General features: G+C 43.3%; 1 protein-coding gene across 2 annotated transcripts in view; it reads right to left on the bottom strand.

Annotated features, from left to right (window-relative positions):
* The window catches only part of LOC121535288 (rho GTPase-activating protein 21-like), a gene marked incomplete at its 5' end in the record, with an annotated part of 71,576 nt that extends 55,718 nt beyond the window's left edge, over positions 1 to 15,858 (bottom strand). For both annotated transcript variants that reach the window (XM_045205872.1, XM_041842189.2), the window contains 2 exon segments: positions 14,421 to 14,442; positions 15,664 to 15,858. In XM_045205872.1, the coding sequence (XP_045061807.1) occupies positions 14,421 to 14,442; positions 15,664 to 15,858 (217 nt within the window).
* Positions 15,859 to 21,805: the final 5,947 nt, after the last annotated feature.

Genomic DNA, 21,805 nt, shown 5'->3' with positions numbered 1-21,805 from the left:
GTGGTCGCTGCAGCAGGGAGGAGAGAGAGAACAGGTGCTAGTCACACAGTCACTCGCTGTTGTTTTTTTTTAACACAGCAAGTCTGAGCCCTACCAGGCACAATAAAATCAATTACGGTCGGACTCCCTCTAGTCATTTGTGGGTCTTAATTATTTCATCAAACAGTGCGTTTAAAGCATCAGACAATCTCAGTGCATATAGTTTATTTGATTAAAACACATAGTATGTGTCTGTATATCCTATGTGTTTTAATCAATTTTGACAAATCGATTGGTCTAAAGAACAGACGACTCTTGGTTGCTTTTTTTGTCGGGGACAGCCCTATGACATGTAAACAGGAATATTAGGGAAATCGTTCTTCTTGAAAAGCATGTAAATGCTTTAAAGGAACTATTATATTAATCTGACTATTCACAATAATCATATTATTGTGTGCATGTAACCATACACAATGGTAAGCATGGCGTATCTTTGGTAAGCACTGACAGTGGCAGCAAGATCATTTGCCAAACAAGTTTTTCAATACAGAATAATTAGTCGTGTTTGATAGAGGGAGAAGCAAATGAAGCAAGACATTGATTGAGAGAGAGAAAACCGAGTGATTGAGTGAGAAAGATGGGAGTGGGTGTTTGATACACCACAGAGCGCCCACTCACTGCTCACGCCTCCTCTCTCTGTGGGTGTTTGACAGATTGAGAGACGACAGATCTGTAAACAGTTATAACAGGTGGCTGCTAATGTTGCTCACATTAGAGCTGAGCCACTGAACCTTTCTGAGAAGAGCTATGCAAGACAAGGCTACGCATGCTATACATGCACCACCATCACAAGCGTCACCTGGCCAGCGTGTTAAAACAAACAACCTATTGTTGCTCACAATCACATATTAATGTGTTATGTATGATGCAACAGGAGCCTCACCTCCTAAATGTTGAAGACAACGACAGCGTTACCAGGCTCCCTCTTGTGGCGAGTGGTAGAACTACAGCATACCATAACAACACTACTGCTTTATTTTAAAGTATCCAGTGATGTGATCTCAGCAGTGACTCAGTGACTGCTGATGAGACCATTCCCAACACTAACATGAGCTCAGTCAGTCCCAGACAGTGTAAATCATTTGAAGTGAGGGGTCAGTTTAAATCTTGACCCCAGGCCTTTTCTTTTCATTTCCCATTTCCTCTTCAAACTGGTATTTATTAGAACAAACTCAAGTTGTTCCCAGTAGGGAATCATGGAACGGAGTAAGTCAAATAAAATGGAATAGCCAGTAGAGGGTGCACCCGAGACATGTGTTATCCCCCAGTCAGTCAGGGGCGTGAGACTCCAATGATGCAACACCAGGCCGGGTTCACAGCAGTAGCCATTTACATATAGCCTTCGGCTGTGTTTGAGAGCATCAAAACCGCAATGTATCATGGGTAAATTGTGAGTGACTGATCAACAAATAATATTGAGTAGTTATTTATGATGCAAGGTTAGGCAGTCTCGACTTGCCTTTAAAGTTGGCTGCAACGTCGAACACGCCCTTTGTTTCAGCCACCACATGCGGTAAACAAAGAGATTCCCTTTAAAAATAAGAAATAAAAGTATCAAATAATTAAAGAGCTGCAGTAAAATAACAATAGCGAGGCTATATACAGGGGGTACCGGTACCGAGTCAATGTGCAGGGGCATCGGTTATTATACTGTAATATGACAGAGATTGAAGACAAAACCTACATGACATCAGAAACAAACTGAAACAAGCACCGACGAATGCAAACCGGAAGTAGTGATTTAAGATCTGCCTCTCTCCCGCTCTGAACTACATGATTTTTAATGCAGTAACACCGTTTATAGCCTTCCTGTAGTGGTAGCAGGGGCGCAACTTTGGTTTTAGAAGTGGGGGGGACAAATTGTTTTATTTTATATATCCAGACGGATATACAGTGCCTTGCAAAAGTATTCATCCCCCTTGGCGTTTTTCCTATTTTATTACATTACAACCTGTAATTTAAATGGATTTTTATTTGGATTTCATGTAATGGATATACACAAAAGTCAGAATTGGTGAAGTGAAAAAAAGAAAACTTGTTTCAAAAAATGCAAAAAAAATTATACCGGAAAAGTGGTGCGTGCATATGTATTCACCCCCTTTGCTATGAAGCCCCTAAATAAGATATGGTGCAACCAATTACCTTCAGAAGTCACACAATTAGTTAAATAAAGTCCACGTGTGCAATCTAAGAGTCACATGATCCGTCACATGATCTCAGTATATATACAGTCGTGATCAAAAGTTTTGAGAATGACAAGTATTGGTCTTCACAAAGTTCACTGCTTCAGATATTTTTGTCAGATGTTACTATGGTATACTGAAGTATACTTACAAGCATTCCATAAGTGTCAAAGGCTTTTATTGACAATTAGATTACGTTTCTGCAAAGAGTCAATATTTGCAGTGTTGACCTTTCTTTTTCAAGACCTCTGCAATCCGCCCTGGCATGCTGTCAATTAACTTCTGGGCCACATCCTGACTGATGGCAGCCCATTCTTGCATAATCAATGCTTGGAGTTTGTCAGAATTTGTGGGTTTTGTCCACCCGCCTCTTGAGGATCGAACACAAGTTCTCAATGGGATTAAGGTCTGGGGAGTTTCCTGGCCATGGACCCAAAATGTCGATGTTTTGTTCCCCGAGCCACTTATTTATCACTTTTGCCTTATGGCAAGGTGCTTCATCATGCTGGAAAAGGCATTGGTCATCACAATAAACCAAACTGTTATTGGACGGTTGGGAGAAGTTGCTCTCGGAGGATGTGTTGGTACCATTCTTTATTCATGGCTGTGTTCTTAGGCAAAATTGTGAGTGAGCACACTCCCTTGGCTGAGAAGCAACCCCACACATGAATGGTCTCAGGATGCTTTACTGTTGGCATGACACAGGACTGATGGTAGTGCTCACCTTTTCTTCTCCGGACAAGGTGTTTTCCGGATGCCCCAAACAATCGGAAAGGGGATTGATCAGAGAAAATGACTTTACCCGAGTCCTCAGCAGTCCAATCCCTGTACCTTTTGCAGATTATCAGTCTGTCCCTGATGTTTTACCTGGAGAGAAGTGGCTTCTTTGCTGCCCTTCTTGACACCAGGCTATCCTCCAAAATTCTTCGCCTCACTGTGCGTGCAGATGCACTCACACCTGCCTGCTGCCATTCCTGAGCAAGCTCTGCAAAGGTGGTGCCCCGATCCCGCAGCTGAATCAACTTTAGGAGACGGTCCTGGTGCTTGCTGGACTTTCTTGGGCGCCCTGACGCCTTCTTCACAACAATTGAACCGCTCTCCTTGAAGCTCTTGATGATCCGATAAATGGTTGATTTAGGTGCAATCTTACTAGCAGCAATATCCTTGCCTGTGAAGTCCTTTTTGTGCAAAGCATTGATGACGGCACGTGTTTCCTTGCAGGTAACCATGGTTAACAGAGGAAGAACAATGATTTCAAGCGCCACCCTCCTTTTAAAGCTTCCAGTCTGTTATTCTAACTCAATCAGCATGATCAGTGATCTCCAGCCTTGTCCTCGTCAACACTCTCACCTGTGTTAACGAGAGAATCACTGACATGATGGCAGCTGGTCCTTTTGTGGCAGGGCTGAAATGCAGTGGAAATATTTTTGGGGGGATTAAGTTCATTTTCATGGCAAAGAGGGCCTTTGCAATTAATTGCAATTCATCTGATCACTCTTCATGACATTCTGGAGTATATGCAAATTGCAGCAGACTTTGTGAAAATTAGTATGTGTCATTCTCAAAACTTTTGACCACGACTGTACACCTGTTCTGAAAGGCCCCAGAGTCTGCAACACCACTAAGCAAGTGGCACCACCAAGCAAGCGCCACCATGAAGACCAAGGAGCTCTCCAAACAGGTCAGAGACAAAGTTGTGGAGAAGTACAGATCAGGCTTAGGTTATAAAAAAAAATACATGCCACGGAGCACCATTAAATCAATTATAAAATGTTTTAAAGAACATGGCACCACAACAAACCTGCCAAGAGAGGGATGCCCACCAAAACTCACGGACCAGGCAAGGAGGGCATTAATCAGAGGCAACAAAGAGACCAAAGATAACCCTGAAGGAGCTGCAATGCTCCAAAGCGGAAATTGGAGTATCTGTCCATTGGACCACTTTAAGCCGTACACTCCACAGAGCTGGGCTTTACGGAAGAGTGGACAGAAAAAAGCCATTGCTTAAAGAAAAAAATAAGCAAACATGTTTGGTGTTCTCCAAAAGGCATGTGGGAGACTCACCAAGCATACGGAAGAAGGTACTCTGGTCAGATGAGACTAAAATTGAGCTTTTTGGCCATCAAGGAAAACGCTATGTCTGGTGCAAACCCAACACCTCTCATCACCCCGAGAACACCATCCCCACAGTGAAGCATGGTGGCGGCAGCTTCATGCTGTGGGGATGTTTTTCATCGGCAGGGACTGGGAAGCTGGACAGAATTGAAGGAATGATGGATGGCACTAAATACAGGGAAATTCTTGAGGGAAACCTGTTTCAGTCTTCCAAAGATTTGAGACTGGGACGGAGGTTCACCTTCCAGCAGGACAATGACCCTAAGCATACTGCTAAAGCAACACTCGAGTGGTTTAAGGGGAAACATTTAAATGTCTTGGAATAGCCTAGTCAAAGCCCAGACCTCAATCCAATTGAGAATCTGTGGTATGACTTAAAGATTGCTGTACACCAGCGGAACCCATCCAACTTGAAGGAGCTGGAGCAGTTTTGCCTTGAAGAATGGGCAAAAATCCCAGTGGCTAGATTTGCCAAGCTTATAGAGACATACCCCAAGAGACTTGCAGCTGTAATTGCTGCAAAAGGTGGCTCTACAAAGTATTGACCTTGGGGGGTGGGGGGGGGTTTAATAGTTATGCACGCTCAAGTTCTGTTTTGTTGTCTTATTCCTTGTTTGTTTCACAAATAAAAAGTTTTTTGCATCTTCAAAGTGGTAGGCATGTTGTGTAAATCAAATGATACAAACCCCCAAAAAATCCATTTTAATTCCAGGTTGTAAGGCAACAAAATAGGAAAAATGCCAAGGGGGTGAATACTTTCGCAAGCCACTATACACTCCAAACAGCCTACCTGACTGCTCGGAGTCGTCCGCATGGTCCTAAAGCACACCGTACTTCGTTTTGCATCACATGTTCAATGTTCAAACTGGGGGGGGGGGGATGCAATTTCCCCAGTGAAATTGCACCCGAGTGGTAGCACAGCCAAGCCAAGCCAGTTTAGTCTGGTGGGAGCATCTCAGGTTGTTTTCACTACCAGGGCATAAAATGTACTTTTTAGTCCACCAGCAACTGTGGCAGGTCGATTTTAAAATCCACCAGACAGATTTTCTACTAGCCAAAATAATCCCCCCGCTCAAATTACACCAACAAAAACACAAAAAAACTGCTGAGCAAGCTTTGTAATGTTTTTAAAACAGATGTATTACTAGTAAGAAGTAATGTGGTATATTGTTTAAATGTTTTTGTGACCTAAGTCTTTTAACCAAAATATCACAGATGAGACAATAATGTTCACCTGCCCCTTTAAGGGCGGGAGGTTACTGCGGTAACGCGACTGAGTCTTGTGTGCCTGTGAGATTGAGTCTGACTAGTAGAAGCGTTGTCTTCTCTTCCCTAACAGTTGAACCTCAAACATAGAAAAACAACCCAGCTTGTGAACAAAACAATGTAAATAGCCAAAAAACACAAGGACAAAGTCTCACTTCAGTAGACTTTTGTTTCAAGTAAATTAGACCAACTTGTATGCCTGTGCGGATCTCTTCACATGCGCACAGCCCCCAGCCAGGCAGATGCAGCGTGAGGTGGAATAGGCTATTTAGGATTCATAGTTCTTTGACTGCGATTAAATTTAGCAGCAATTTAACAAAATGGCAGAAATACTTTGAAAACAGCTACTGCAGCATTTATTTTACTATAAATATGATCATACTTCACTATTTGTATTCACAAATGCGATTGAAATGCTCACAGTGTGGCGCCCTGACCACCAGCCAACGTGGCTGGTGAAATGGACACAGTACCCGCCAATGCCAAATCTACCCGCACTTGGCTGGTGGGCGGTGTTAATTTTAGGCCCTGTTCCCCACTCTGGGTCACAGCAGAGCAAGCCAATAGGTCCCCATGTCTGTCCTCAGTCAGTCTTTCCATTGTCTAGCACTATGAAATGCAAGGCCAGGATTACTTCAAATTTCCCCCTGCCCTTACTGAGGGACTCTTGACAGAGTGAGACCCAGTCATGAAAGTTATTATGGTCTCTCTCTCTGGATAATCTCACTGGCTGTCAAAGATCTCATCGTCTTTCTCCTTTACAGTACATTCAACAGAAAATATAGTTCTACATCATCCAATCCTTCAGAGGAGAATTTAGACATTCCACCATCTTTCTTCACAGCACAACGCCTCTACCCTATTTGACCTAGATATAGTTTGTGTATGTATTGGTATACAGTACCAGTCAAAAGTTTGGACACACCTATTCACTCAAGGGTTTTTCTTTATTGTTACTATTTTATACCTTGTAGAATAATAGTGGAGACATCAAAACTATAAATTAACACATGGAATCAAGTAGTAACCAAAAAAGTGTTAAACAAATCAAAATATATTTTATATTTGAGATTCTTCAAATAGCCACCCTTTGCCTTGACAGCTTTGCACACTCTTGGCTACTTTGAAGAATCTCAAATATAAAATATATTTTGATTTGTTTAACACTTTTTTGGTTACTACATGATTCCATATGTGTTATTTCATAGTTTTGATGTCTTGTCTACAATGTAGAAAATAGTAAAAATAAAGAAAAACCCTGGAATGAGTAAGTGTCAAAATCCACAAAAACTACCACACAACGCAAAACATGTTATATCATTTTTTATTTACCATACTAAATTATCATTGTAATTGCGCACAAATTGATGTCAGACATGCACCTACCAAAATGCTCTGTTGCTGATGACTGGGATGAATGCAGGAGCAGATTTCAGGAGCAATGATGACTGACATAAGGGCATGTACAAATCCTCAGCAATCTACAAACAATACCCCATAATGACGAAGTGTAAACAGGTTTTTAGATATTTTAGCAAATGTATTAAAAATAAAAGAACAGAAATACCTTATTCACAGAAGTATTCAGACCCTTTGCTATGAGACTCGAAATTGAGCTCAGGTGCTTCCTGTTGTTTCCATTGATCATCCTTGAGATATTTCTACAACTTGATTGGAGTCCACCTGTGATAAATTCGATTGATTGGACATGATTTGGAAAGGCACACACCTGTCTATATAAGGTCCCACAGTTGACAGCGCATGTCATAGCAAAAACCAAGCCATGAGGTCGAAGGAATTGTCCGTAGAGCTCAGAGACAGGATTGTGTCGGCACAGATCTGGGGAAGGGAACAAAAACCTTTCTGCAGCATTGAAGATCCCCAAGAACACAGCGGCCTCCATCATTCTTCAATGGAAGAAGTTTGGAACCACCAAGACTCTTCCTAGAGTTAAAAAAAACTTTAATCAATTTTAGAATAAGGCTGTAACGTAACAAAATGTGGAAAAAGTCAAGGAGTCTGAATACTTTCCGAAGGCACTGTACGTGACAGGCCTATCTGGCTTATATGATTATGATAGTCATAATGCTTATTGAGTGTTTTAAAGTGCATTTTCTTAGTTCGTGACACAGGATTGTCATAATGCTTCATGACAGTGTCATAAAGTGTATTTTCTGCAAGTTAATTCAAATATGAAGAAAAAAAAATAATGAAGAATTCATTACAACAACAAAGGACTTAAGATAGAGGCAAGAGACAGAACTAGTCTGTTGGTAACATCGCTAATAGACCAGACGCTAACTAGAGGCAAGAAACAGAACTAGTCTGTTTGGTAACATCGCTAACAGACCAGACACTAACTAAAGTCTATTAATCTAAAGTGGAAGTTGGGAGAGTTATATTTGAGTGTTTCAGTGAAACGTGAGGGAGGCCCCGCTCTCTCGCTTTCCCAGATGCTTAGTTAATTTCATTCCGATCTCCTTTGCATTATTGTAGCCTTTTCTGTAGCATGTCAACTATGTGTCTGCCTATCCCTGTTCTCTCCTCTCCGCACAGTCCATACAAACGCTTCACACAGCGTGGCTGCTGCCATTCTAATCTGGTGGTCCCTGCGAAGCACGATCCACGTGGAGTTCCAGGTCTCTGGTAGCCTCTGGAACTGCCGTTCTGCTGCCAACAAGGCAGAGTTAATCTCAGCCTATGCCACCCTCCAGTCCCTCGACTTCTTGGCGCTGACGGAAACATGGATTACCACTGAAAACACTGCTACTCCTACTGCTCTTTCCTCGTCTGATCATATGTTCTCGCATACCCAGAAAGCATCTGGTCAGCGCGGCGGTGGCACTCTGCCCCTACTCAGATGGTAATGTGCCGTCTCAACCTTCGCTCTCTCTCTCCCGCTACTCTCTCCTCTTCCATCCTATCATCTCTTCCCTCTGCTAAATCCTTCTCCCTCCAATCTCCTGATTCCTCTACTCCCTCTCTGAATCTTTTGACTCTATGTCCCCTATCCTCCCGGCCGGCTCGGTCCTCTCCTCCTGCTCCGTGGCTTGACGATTCATTGCGAGCTCACAGAACAGGCCTCCGGGCAGCCGAGCGGAAATGGAGGAAAACTAGACTCCCTGCGGACCTGTCATCTTTCCACTCCCTCCTCTCTACATTCTCTTCCTCCGTTTCTGCTGCTAAAGCCACTTTCTAAAGTCCTTTGCTGTTGTTCTGGGATTGCTACAGACCCCCCTCAGCCACCAGTTGTGCCCTGAACACCATATGTGAATTGATTGCCCACCATCTATCCTCAGAGTTCGTATTGCTTGGTGACCTAAACTGGGATATGCTTAACACCCCAGCCGTCCTACGATCTAAACTAGATGTTCTCAATCTCACAAATTATCAAGGAACCTACCAGGTACAACCCTAAATCCGTTAACATGGGCACCCTCATAGACATCATCCTTACTAATTTACCCTCTAAATACACCTCCGCTGTCTTCAACCAGGCTCTCAGCGATCACTGCCTCATTGCCTATGTCCGTAATGGGTCCGCGGTCAAACGACCACCCCTCATCACTGTCAAATGCTCCCTAAAATACTTCAGCGAGCAGGCCTTTCTAATTGACCTGGCCCGGGTATCCTGGATGGATATTGACCTCATTCCGTCAGTAGAGGATGCCTGGTTGTTCTTTAAAAGTGCTTTCCTCTCCATCTTAAATAAGCATGCCCCATTCAAAAAATTCAGAACTAAGAACAGATATAGCCCCTGGTTCACCCCAGACTTGACTGCCCTTGACCAGCACAAAAACATCCTGTGGCGTACTGGATTAGCATCGAACAGCCCCCGCGATATGCAACTTTTCAGGGAAGTCAGGAACCAATATACACAATCAGTTAGGAAAGCAAAGGCTAACTTTTCCCCCCAAAAAAACTGCATCCTGTAGCACTAACTCCAAAAGGTTCTGGGACACTGTTAAGTCCATGGAGAATAAGAGCAATTCCTCCCAGCTGCCCACTGCACTGAGGATAGGAAACACTGTCACTACCAATAAATCTATGATAATCGAAAATTTCAACAAGCATTTTGCTACGGCTGGCCATGCTTTCCACCTGGCTACCCCTACCCCGGCCACCAGCTCTGCACCCTCCGCTGCAACTTGCAATTCCACAGGGGGCCAGTATGAAAAAGAAAATGTATGCCCTCACTAACTGTATGTTGCTCTGGATAAGAGCATCTGCTAAATGACGTAAATATAATGCAAGATATGTAAACATTATTAAAGTAGCATTATTAAAGTTATATTATTAAAGTGACTAGTGTTCCATTTATTAAAGTGGACAGTGATTTTCAAGTCTGTATGTAGGCAGCAGCCTCTCTGTGCTAGTGACGGCTGTTTAACAGTCTGCTGGCCTTGAGATGGAAGCTGTTTTTCCCAGTCTCTCGGTCCCAGCTTTGATGCACCTATACGGACCTCGCTTCTGGATGATAGCAGGGGGAAAAGTCATATGTACGCAGAGGAACTTAAAACTTTCCACCTTCTCCACTGCTGTCCCATCGATGTGGATATGGGGGTACTCCCTCTGCTGTTTCCTGAAGTCCATGATCTCCTTAGTTTTTTTTACGTTGAATGAGAGGTTATTTTCCTGACACCACACTCCGAGAGCCCTCACCTCCTCCCTGTAGGCTGTCTCATCGTTGTTGGTAATCAAGCCTACTACTGTTGTGTCATTTGCAAACTTGATGATTGAGTTGGAGGCATGCATGGCTACGCAGTCATGGGTGAACAGGGAGTACAGGAGGGGGATGAGCACACACCCTTGTCGGGCCCCAGTGTTGAGGATCAGCGAAGTGGAGATGTTGTTTCCTACCTTCACCACCTGGGGGCAGCCCGTCAGGAAGTCCAGGACCCAATTGCACAGGGCGGGGCTGAGACCCAGGGCCTCAAGCTTGATGATGAGCTTGGAGGGTACTATAGTGTTGAATGCTGAGCTGTAGTCAATGAACAGCATTCTTACATAGGTATTCCTCTTGTCCAGATGGGATAGGGCAGTGTGCAGTGTGATGGTGATTGCATCGTCTGTGGACCTATTGGAGCGGTATGCAAATTGAAGTGGGTCTAGGGTGACAGGTAAGGTGGAGGTGATATGATCCTTGACTAGTCTCTCAAAGCATTTCATGATGACAGAAGTGAGTGCTATGGGGCGATAGTCATTTAGTTCAGTTACATATGCTTTCTTGGGTACAGGAACAATGGTGGCCATCTTGAAGCATGTGGGGACAGCAGACTGGGATAGGGAAAGATTGAATATGTCCGTAAACACAACAGCCAGCTGGTCTGCGCATGCTCTGAGTACGCGGCTAGGAATGCCGTCCGGGCCGGCAGCCTTGCGAGGGTTAACACGTTCAAATGTCTTACTCACGTCGGTCACGGAAGAGGAGAGCCCACAGTCCTTGGTAGCTGGCCGCGTCGGTGGCACTGTGTTATCCTCAAAGCAGGCAAAGAACTTGTTTAGCTTGTCTGGCAGCAAGACGTCGGTGTCTGCGACGTGGCTGGTTTTCCTATTGTAGTCCGTGATTGTCTGTAAACCCTGCCACATACGTCTCGTGTCTGAGCCGTTGAATTGCGACTCCACTGTGTCTCGATTTTGACGTTTTGCTTGTTTGATTGCATTGCGGAGGGAACGACCACACGGTTTGTATCCTGCCATACTCCCAGTCACCTTGCAATGGTTAAATGCGGTGGTTCGTGCTTTCAGTTTTTCGCGAATGCTGCCATCTATCCACGGTTTCTGGTTAGGGTAGGTTTTAATAGTTACAGTGGGTATGACATCTCCTATATACTTCCTTATAAACCCACTCACCGAATCAGCGTATACGTATTCTCAGAGGCTACCCGTAACATATCCCAGTCGGCGTGATCAAAACAATCTTGAAGCGTGGATTCCGATTGGTCAGAACAGTGTTGAATAGTCCTAAGCACAGTGCTTCCTGTTTGAGTTTCTGCCTATAGGAAGGGAGGAGCAAAATGGAGTCGGTCAGATTTGCCGAAAGGAGGGCGGGGGAGGGCCTTGTATGCATAGTGGAAATTAGTATAACAATCGTCCAGCGTTTTTCCAGCGCGAGTGCTACAGTCAATATGCTGATAGAATTTAGGTAGCCTTTTTCTCAAATTTGTTTTGTTAAAATCCCCAGCTACAATAAATGCAGCCACAGGATATATGGTTTCCAGTTTGCATAAAGTCCAGTGAAGTTACTTGAGGGCCGTCGTGGTATCGGCTTGAGGGGGGATATACACGGCTGTAACAATAACCGAAGAGAATTATCTTGGGAGATAATATGGTCGGCATTTGATTTGTGTGGAATTCTAGGTCAGGTGAACAAAATGACTTGAGTTCCTGTATGTTGTTACAATTACACCATGAGTCGTTAGTCATGAAACATACCCCCCCTTCTTCTTCCCGGAGAGATGTTTATTCCTGTCGGCTCGATGTACTGAGAACCCAGATGGATGTATGGACGGGGACAGTATATCCCGAGAGAGCCATGTTTCCTTGAAACAGAGTATGTTACATGTTACAATCCCTGATGTCTCTCTGGAAAGCAACCCTTGCCCTGATCTCAACCAGTTTGTTGTCTAGGGACTGGACATTAGCGAGTAATATACTCGGAAGCGATGGGTGGTGTGCGCACCTCCTAAGTCTGACTAGGAGACCGCTCCGGCGGCGTTTGTTTTGGATCGGCCTCTGGAATCAGTTCAAATGCCCTGGGTGGTGCGAACAAAGGATCCGCTGGTCGTAGTGCTGGTAAGTTGACGCCGTTCTGATATCCAATAGTTCTTCCCGGCTGTATGTAATAACACTTAAGATTTTCTGGGCTAACAATGTAAGAAATAATACACAAAAAAACAAAATACTGCAAAGTTTCCTAAGGACTAGAAGCAAGGCAGCCCTCTCTGTCGGCGCCATCTTGACATTTCCATGTGAAAGGAAACACTTTGAAGTTTGTGGAAATGTGAAATTAATGTAGGAGAATATAACACATTAGATCTGGTAAAAGATAATACAAACAAAAAAACATGTTTTTTCTATTTGTTTTTCTGTTCCATCTTTTAAATGCAAGAGAAAGGCCACAATATAATATTGCAGTTTAGGCACAATTTAGATTTTGGCCACTAGTGTGTGCGCAAAGTTTCAGATTGATCCAGTGAAGCATTGCAATACTGGACTATTTTGTATCAAGTCTGCCCAAATGTGCCGAATTGGTCAAGAGATACATTTTCAAGTACATAACTATAGAGAACATACAAAAATGATATGGTAATACAAAATGTAAGTTTACACACTCCCAGGAATGTCATACATGATGGATTATTAGCTTATACGCTAACTTTCACATATCTAGATGGCTGGGCGGGGTGGGTGTGGAGCCAGAGACAGCAGGGGTTCAAACCGTAGAACCCAGTTCCTACATTTGAATAAAAAATTGATTTTTATCAAACAAAACTACGCTACATTTTATCTCTGGGACCCTTAGGATGACAAATCAGAGCAAGATTACTGAATGTAAGTACATTATTTACCTTCAGAGTGTTGTGCACTCTCCTCAAACAATAGCATGGTATTTTCTCACTGTAATAGCTACTGTAAATTGGACAGTGCAGTTAGATTAACAATAATTTAAGCTTTCTGCCCATATAAGACATGTCTGTGTCCTGGAAAGTTTGCTGTTTCTTACAACAGTCATGCTAATCACATTAGCGCACAACCATCCTGTTAGCTCAACCGTCCTGTATACGGGACACCGATCCCGTAGAGGTTAAACTACAACACTGCCCCTATAAGAAAGAAAAAATAAGAAAAAAAAACTCTCAGCGGAGGGAGAGAGCAGCAGATTGAGGGTCCGCCTCAACATCCCTCCGCTCTCCCTTTCCTCCACTGACTGACAAAAAAAGGACAGAGTCTTCCAGCTGACGGCGAAACTCAAGTCGTACCGCATTATTTCTGCCTATTTGTTACTCCTATGAACAGAGAAAGTGAAATATTCCTCAATATTAAAAAAGACCCAAGCCGCTAATAATAACAACAATGCAAGCCTATAGATACACTTTCCTACTCATTCATTACTACTGCAGTGCTTGCTGTAGCGCTGAGTGGAAATAAGAACAATGTGCATTTTATGGCTTATAAAAGTGTTGAATAGTAAGAGCTTAAATATGAACTCACTCATAAAAACAGCATCTCTTTGCTGTATTCGTTGCCAGTCTCTCTCAATCTCACAGTATCAACTTTGCTGTAGCTTTCTTTTATGCCTGCTATGTTACTGCAGACACTGTCATCTGAGCCATCCAATTGGCCAGCGGTAGGCCTATAATGCACTTGATTTGCTCTCTGGGCCTACCGGAACGACAGAGTTTGTGCCTTCAGACACATGAAATGGTTCAAAATGACAACAAAACACCAATGAACAAGTAAGTGTACACACACACCTACAAACACACACAGGAAAAATGCAAAAACCTAAAAACAAGGGCTTTGGGCAACTTTTTGTTGTGCGGTGACAAAGTGCAGTTGGATAAAGGTAATTGGTCAGTTGAGGACAGTAACAGGTGGTGATGCTGGACAAACAGTTTCAGGCAGGCCTCTACAAAGGTCACCTTAACACAACAGCTACACTGTGCCATGTGCATAACAAGGAAGTAAAAGAGCTACGTCAACAGATGGAAAAATCATACAAAATGGGAGGCAGAGGCAGAGTGACTATGCAGTACTGAAGGACAGACAGAGAGGAGGAAGGAACTGTGTGCGAGGTAGTGTCATTCAGCTTACCTCTGCGGCCATGCTCTTCCTCCTGTAAAAAGACAAGAAGATAAATGTTATTTGCCACCAGCAATGATGATTTCTGAGTTCAGATGGGTCATAAAGTTGTTTAGAGGGATTAATTGGTTTTACTCAATGGAAATTGTGGTTGGGGCATTACACTTCTTTTGTTGTAACTTCTTCCACATTAACCATGTTTCCATCCAACCTTTTTTATGTGAGTAAAATACATGTCGGATATAAAATGTCAAGACAGACCTGATGGAAACAGCTAATTTGTCAGTAAACTTTACAAATGTTGATAAAACAAAAATATGCTAGATAAGGTGGGATCTTTTTGTGTCTGTAAAAGGTATTATGCAAGAAATGCCGATGGAAATGCCTTAATGTGCAAATATTGATATAATAACCATCATATTGAAGTAAACTTGGAGTCACGCGATGACATGTTGTGTGGTCCTCCCACTACGACTCGGGAAAGTATGCAGTTTATTAGGCTACAGATGAAATAAGTTATGATGAACTTCACAGGGTGGTGAAAGTGCAAGGTGATGAGCTTGACGCTCCTTTCCAATAAAAAGCCTGCTGGTTTTCTATTCTACCTGATAATTGCTTGCAACGACAGGGTTGTGGGTTCGATTCCCACGGGGGGCCAGTATGAAAAATTTATGCACTCACTAACTGTAAGTCGCTCTGGATAAGAGCGTCTGTTAAATGACTAAAATGTAAAATAATTAACTACACACACACCTGGTGTTCAAGGTCTAAAATCAGTCCCCGATTAGGGGATATTTTTGCAATGGAACTGGCTTGGAGGTCCAGAGTTGAGTGAGGGATGTAAGCTATTCTACCTGCACTGTTGGCTAGAGTGCATGTGCCAAGACCAGAGTAGGCACATTCGCAATATAACGCAACATTTTTTTTTTACAAAATCAGCAGAAAATGCGATGGAAACCCATTTAACTTCTATTCTTTATTTGGTACATGAAGATTTAACCGCAAAAGTTATTTTTATGTGCACAATGTCATCACGCACAGCCTTTTATCCACAACAGGTCAACTTGATTGAAACATCTATGGTGGGAAAATGGCCATATTTTTTTAATGCAGATTTTAGAATATGCGCATGAAACTCAGACGTCAATTGTATGGAAACCTAGCTAATGACATCATACAAAGTGCTACAGCAAAATCCAATAAACTAAATGGAAGAGCTTTGGGATATTCATGTAACCCTGACTGTGGTGCTTACCGGGAAGGGGTACGGGTGCACGGCTGACTCGGGCGGATAGACAATGAAGTGGCGCAGAGTGAAGCCGAAGCCCTGAGAGGTGCGTCGAAGACGGAGTGTCTTGGGCCCCGGCCACGAGAACGGCTCCTCCTCGCCCTGCAGGTTGAACAGGCCTGCATGGGAATCCCCCTGCTCACCCCACTCTGGCACGTCATTCTGGGGAGAAGAGAGGAGCAAGGAAAGGCGGGCGGGCGGGAGATGGGGGAGAGAGAGATGCAATTATTATTATACTGTACACTCAACTGTATGACAGACTGAAATAAGATCTACTGCATGTGGTTCAGAGTTAAGCTACTCAATTTCTACTGAGAAAGGCAAGGATTGTATGAAAGTAGTACAAAGTTCAAGCAGAGACAAAATCGACGCACGCTGTATAAATACATTGATTCCTTTTGGAAAATAAACCACGAGTCTGGCAACGACTCAGTGTCTTGTCTATGTTCTGTATCCTGCAAAATACTGGTTCATAAACAACAGTAATAATAACATGGGTCTGGACTAGCTAGGTCATCAAAAACATGGGATCTAGAGGAAATTCACAGAAACGCCTCCAATACTCCAACCAATGAGTTAGAGCTACATCATCTGCGCCAGCTCATCTAAGTGAGTAACTGTAACAGAGTCATCGTACCATAGTGCTGGTGTCACATTTCCAGTGTTACTGTAGAGCCTGGGGCCTCAAACATCCACTGCTGTGTTTACTGGGTATTTATAGCCTCACACCTTTGTGGTGCGGCTCCCACCCTCTCCTCCCCACCCTCCTACTCCCCACCCTCCTACTCCCCAAGCTCAAATTTCCAGTCAAAGCACAACTGTTAGGAAACTCACTGTTCAAACAATCAATCCCTGCCTGCTTTGCTTGCTCTTCTACTCAACCTCAAACCTCCCCCTCTCCCTGGCCTCATGCAGTACAAGGGTTGCAAAATTCTGGGAACTTTCAATAAATTCCCGGTTGGAGGATTCCTGGAATCAGAAGGGAAAAAGCAGGAAATCTGGAACGCTCCAACCAGGATTTTGGGGAAACCATGAAATGTATTGAAATTTCCCTGAATTTTGCAACCCTATCCAGCACAGCACCCACCCAAAACTCCAACCCCCTTACCGTCCCTCCTCCTAGCCCTGAGCTTCACCCACAATAATAGGAATGTGATGAGCTAGCATTCACACTAACCCTGCTACCTGCCTGGGGAAATGTGATAAGTAGTTGATGTCAGAAAATGGATTCAGCTACATACTAACCGAACCCAACATAGGCCAACCAACTTTACGGCTAAATTGAGATATTTCAGCTAACTGCTTCCGCTCTGACATGACAACATCCTATCCACAGCAAAAAACAAACCACACGTCATTTTGATTAGGACCTGCTTTACTTTCATGGTTGATTTGTGGATCAAAGCAATACATTGAGTGGATCCAGATCAATCCCTTTTCTACTCAAGAAGCTGCCAAAATAGAGTAATTGGACAGCCAAAACATATTGCAGAAGCAAAGCGGGAGCCAGTTTACTTTTCACAAACCCTCTGATTTCTAACACACTCAGTCAGCAAAACATTATACAGGAAGAACGTTCAATACATTTAACAACTGCAAATCAACAGCCTCTAGGGTTCTACCATGTTGAAACTGTTTTTTGCTGTATCTTTCTGTTCATCAAATCGGTAAGATGTTTATTAGATCTCCTGGGGCTAAATATCTAGGCTACGTCAAAGGAGCAACAGAACCCTTTGGCATCTTTTTGAGCTTTGTGGTCAACAAAACACATGTTGAACAGAACAGAAGTTGAACAGAGGTACAAAAGACATCAGGGGCTCAACCTTATCATGGGAGAACGAGCCAATGGCAGAATGGCTGCTGTGAAACCGAGTTGCAGGTTCAGCTGTGTGACACCCGAGTCAGTTTGGTTGGGTGGGAACTAACTGGCCAAACAGGTTTCCGACTGTCATCCACAGCTGTAACTGTTGTTCCCCGGCTCCAGCACTACTTCCCCGTTTGTGTGTAGTGTGGAGGTGTTTATCCTACATTAATTCCACTCAAATCCATGTTTGAGAATAATTAGGCTATGCAGTAAGCGTGTCCATCTGTAAGTTAGGCCCAAGAATGCTGATCCGCCCCTACCTGTAAAAATATGTAGGCTATTCAGTCAAAGCCATCTTCTATGAATCATACAGCGCATTTTTAGAAATTATGATCGAAGAGCTTATGAATGACAATAGTACTTAGACTTCCACCAGCAATCTTTTTTTCTTTTACTGTTGAAAAGCGATATCCCAAGTATAAACACAGTAAAATACACACACTAGAGGGTAAAACAATACGTTTCTTGCTAGCTTACAGCTGAAGCTATCAACTCACTACCATTGTACTTTGTGATAACATGCAAACCATAATGCTAAATATGCCGTTTTCAAAGCAGATTGCCACCAAAACATTATTAATTCACTTAAAAATCGGTCTCTCTCACGTCTCTACCAAAGATTATCTATTGCCTCAGGAAACTGACTCTGGGCCACCACCTTTCCTCAAGAATGATGTCATTACTGGTTAAAGAGAGAGCGTGCACTTTTATAAAATAAGCTACTTCTATGCAAATGTTGTTTACCAGTACAATAAAATAAGTCCCAAATGGAATGGAAACAGATTGCCATCTGTATCCCCATTAAAACCAGACACTTAAATACACATACAGTGGGGAGAACAAGTATTTGAAACACTTCCGATTTTGCAGGTTTTCCTACTTACAAAGTATGTAGAGGTCTGTAATTTTTTATCATAGGTACACTTCAACTGTGAGAGACGGAATCTAAAACAAAAATCCAGAATATCACATTGTATGATTTTTAAGTAATTAATTTGCATTTTATTGCATGATATAAGTATTTGATACATCAGAAAAGCAGAACTTAATATTTGGTACAGGAACCTTTGTTTGAAATTACAGAGATCATACGTTTCCTGTAGGTCTTGACCAGGTTTGCACACACTGTAGCAGGGATTTTGGCCCACTCCTCCATACAGACCTTCTCCAGATCCTTTAGGTTTCGGGGCCGTCCCTGGGCAATACGGACTTTCAGCTCCCTCCAAAGATTTCCTATTGGGTTCAGGTCTGGAGACTGGCTAGGCCACTCCAGGACCTTGAGATGCTATTACGGAGCCACTCCTTAGTTGCCCTGGCTGTGTGTTCCGGGTCGTTGTCATGCTGGAAGACCCAGCAATGACCCATCTTCAATGCTCTTACTGAGGGAAGGAGGTTGTTGGCCAAGATCTCGCGATACATGGCACCTTCCATCCTCCCCTCAATACGGTGCAGTCGTCCTGTCCCCTTTGCAGAAAAGCATCCCCAAAGAATGATGTTTCCACCTCCATACTTCACGGTTGGGATGGTGTTCTTGGGGTTGTACTCATCGTTCTTATTCCTCCAAACATGGCGAGTGGAGTTTAGACCAAAAAGCTCTATTTTTGTCTCATCAGACCACATGACCTTCTCCCATTCCTCATCTGGATCATCCAGATGGTCATTGGCAATCTTCAGACGGGCCTGGACATGCGCTGGCTTGAGAAGGGGGACCTTGCGTGCGCTGCAGGATTTTAATCCATGACGGCGTAGTGTGTTACTAATGGTTTTCTTTGAGACTGTGGTCCCAGCTCTCTTCAGGTCATTGACCAGGTCCTGCCGTGTAGTTCTGGGCTGATTCCTCATGATCATTGATGCCCCACGAGGTGAGATCTTGCATGGAGCCCCAGACCGAGGGTGATTGACCGTCATCTTGAACTTCTTCCATTTTCTAATAATTGCGCCAACAGTTGTTGCCTTCTCACCAAGCTGCTTGCCTATTGTCCTGTAGCCCATCCCAGCCTTGTGCAGGTCTACAATTGTATCCCTGATGTCCTTACACAGCTCTCTGGTCTTGGCCATTGTGGAGAGGTTGGAGTATGTTTGATTGAGTGTGTGGACAGGTGCAGTTAATACAGGTAATGAGTGGAGAACAGGAGGGCTTCTTAAAGAAAAACTAACAGGTCTGTGAGAGCCGGAATTCTTACTGGTTGGTAGGTGATCAAATACTTATGTCATGCAATATTAATAAATTGCAAATTAATTACTTAAAAATCATACAATGTGATTTTCTGGATATTTGTTTTAGATTCCGTCTCTCACAGTTGAAGTGTACCTATGATAAAAATTACAGACCTCTACATGCTTTGTAAGTAGGAAAACCTGCAAAATCGGCAGTGTATCAAATACTTGTTCTCTCCACTGTAAGGGAATTGTTCTCAATACTATCGGTGCCCTAAAATGGGGGGACTATATACAAAAAGTGCTGTCATGTCTAAATGGTTCACCTGATATGGATGAAAATACCCAAACTTTTGGAGTAGAGCCAAAAGAAGAAAACAATGCTTCACTGTCCCAATAATTATGGAGGGCACTGTAAAATCAGGTGATAAATGAAGTGAAAAAGACACTGGAGTAAGACTTTAAAGTGCAGGCTTCAAACTGCCTCTCCCGACCCCTCGGGGCATGCCAACCCCAGTTGACCGGATTTAATTTAGCCGTGGATCTCATTCCAGCCATCTCCAGTCCTCAGATGTGGAGACAGAGGGTGGCCGGGGGTTGTTGGCTGGCCGCTCTTCAGTCCTGACAAACAAACGCATGCCAAGCAAGGCTATCATTGCCCCTCACATTCTGTTGAAGTCTGAAGTTTACATACACTTTAGCAAAATACATTTCAACTCAGTTTTTCACAATTCCTGACATTTAATCCTAGTAAAGATTCCCTGTCTTAGGTCAGTTAGGATCACCACTTTATTTTAAGAATGTAAAATGTCAGAATAATTGTAGAGAGAATGATTTATTCCAGCTTTTATTTATTTCATCACATTCCCAGTGGGTCAGAAGTTTACATACACTCAATTAGTATTTGGTAGCATTGCCTTTAAATTGTTTAACTTGGGTCAAACGTTTCGGGGAGCCTTCCACAAGCTTCCCACAATAGGTTGGGTGAATTTAGGCCTCCTTGCTCACACACGCCTTTTCAGTTCTGCCCACACATTTTCTATAGGATTGAGGTCAGTGCTTTGTGATGGCCACTCCAATACCTTGACTTTGTTGTCCTTAAGCCATTTTGCCACAACTTTGGAAGTATGCTTGGGGTCATTGTCCATTTGGAAGACCCATTTGAGACCAAGCTTTAACTTCCTGACTGATGTCTTGAGATGTTCCTTCAATATATCCACATAATTTTCCTTCCTCATGATGCCATATATTTTGTGAAGTGCACCAGTCCCTCCTGCAGCAAAGCACCCCCACAGCATGATGCTGCCACCCCCGTGCTTCACGGTTTGGATGGTGTTCTTCGGCTTGCAAGCCGCCCCCTTTTTCCTCCAAACATAACAATAGTCATTATGGACAAACAGTTCTATTTTTGTTTCATCAGACCAGAGGACATTTCTCCAAAAGGGTACGATCTTTGTCCCCATGTGCAGTTGCAAACCGTAGTCTGGCTTTTTTATGGTCGTTTTGGAGGAGCGGCTTCTTCCTTGCTGTGCGGCCTTTCAGGTTATGTCGATGTAGGACTAGTTTTACTGTGGATATAGATACTTTAGTACCTGTTTCCTCCAGCATCTTCACAAGGTCTTTTGCTGTTGTTCTGGGATTGATTTGCACTTTTCGCACCAAAGTACGTTCCTCTCTAGGAGACAGAACGCGTCTCCTTCCTGAGTGGTATGACGGCAGCGTGGTCCCATGGTGTTTATACTTGCGTACTATTGTTTGTACAGATGAACGTGGTACCTTCAGGCATTTGGAAATTGCTCCCAAGGATGAACCAGACTTGTGGAGGTCTGCAATCTTTTTTCTGAGGTCATGGCTGATTTCTTTTGATTTTCCCATGATGTCAAGCAAAGAGGCACATAGTTTGAAGGTAGGCCTTGAAATACATCCACAGGTACACCTCCAATTGACTCAAATGATGTCAATTAGCCTATCAGAAGCTTATAAAAACATGACATTTTATGGAATTTTCCAAGCTGTTTAAAGGCACTGTTACGGATACAGGTATCCTGTGTTCTTGTGTGTTTCTCTCCTTCTGCCCTAATCACAGGT

Source organism: Coregonus clupeaformis, chromosome 21, assembly GCF_020615455.1.
Source record: "Coregonus clupeaformis isolate EN_2021a chromosome 21, ASM2061545v1, whole genome shotgun sequence".
Taxonomy (NCBI): Eukaryota; Metazoa; Chordata; class Actinopteri; order Salmoniformes; family Salmonidae; genus Coregonus; species Coregonus clupeaformis.
The sequence above is the reverse complement of the archived record's forward strand: the minus strand, read 5'-3'. Positions and strand labels throughout refer to the sequence as shown.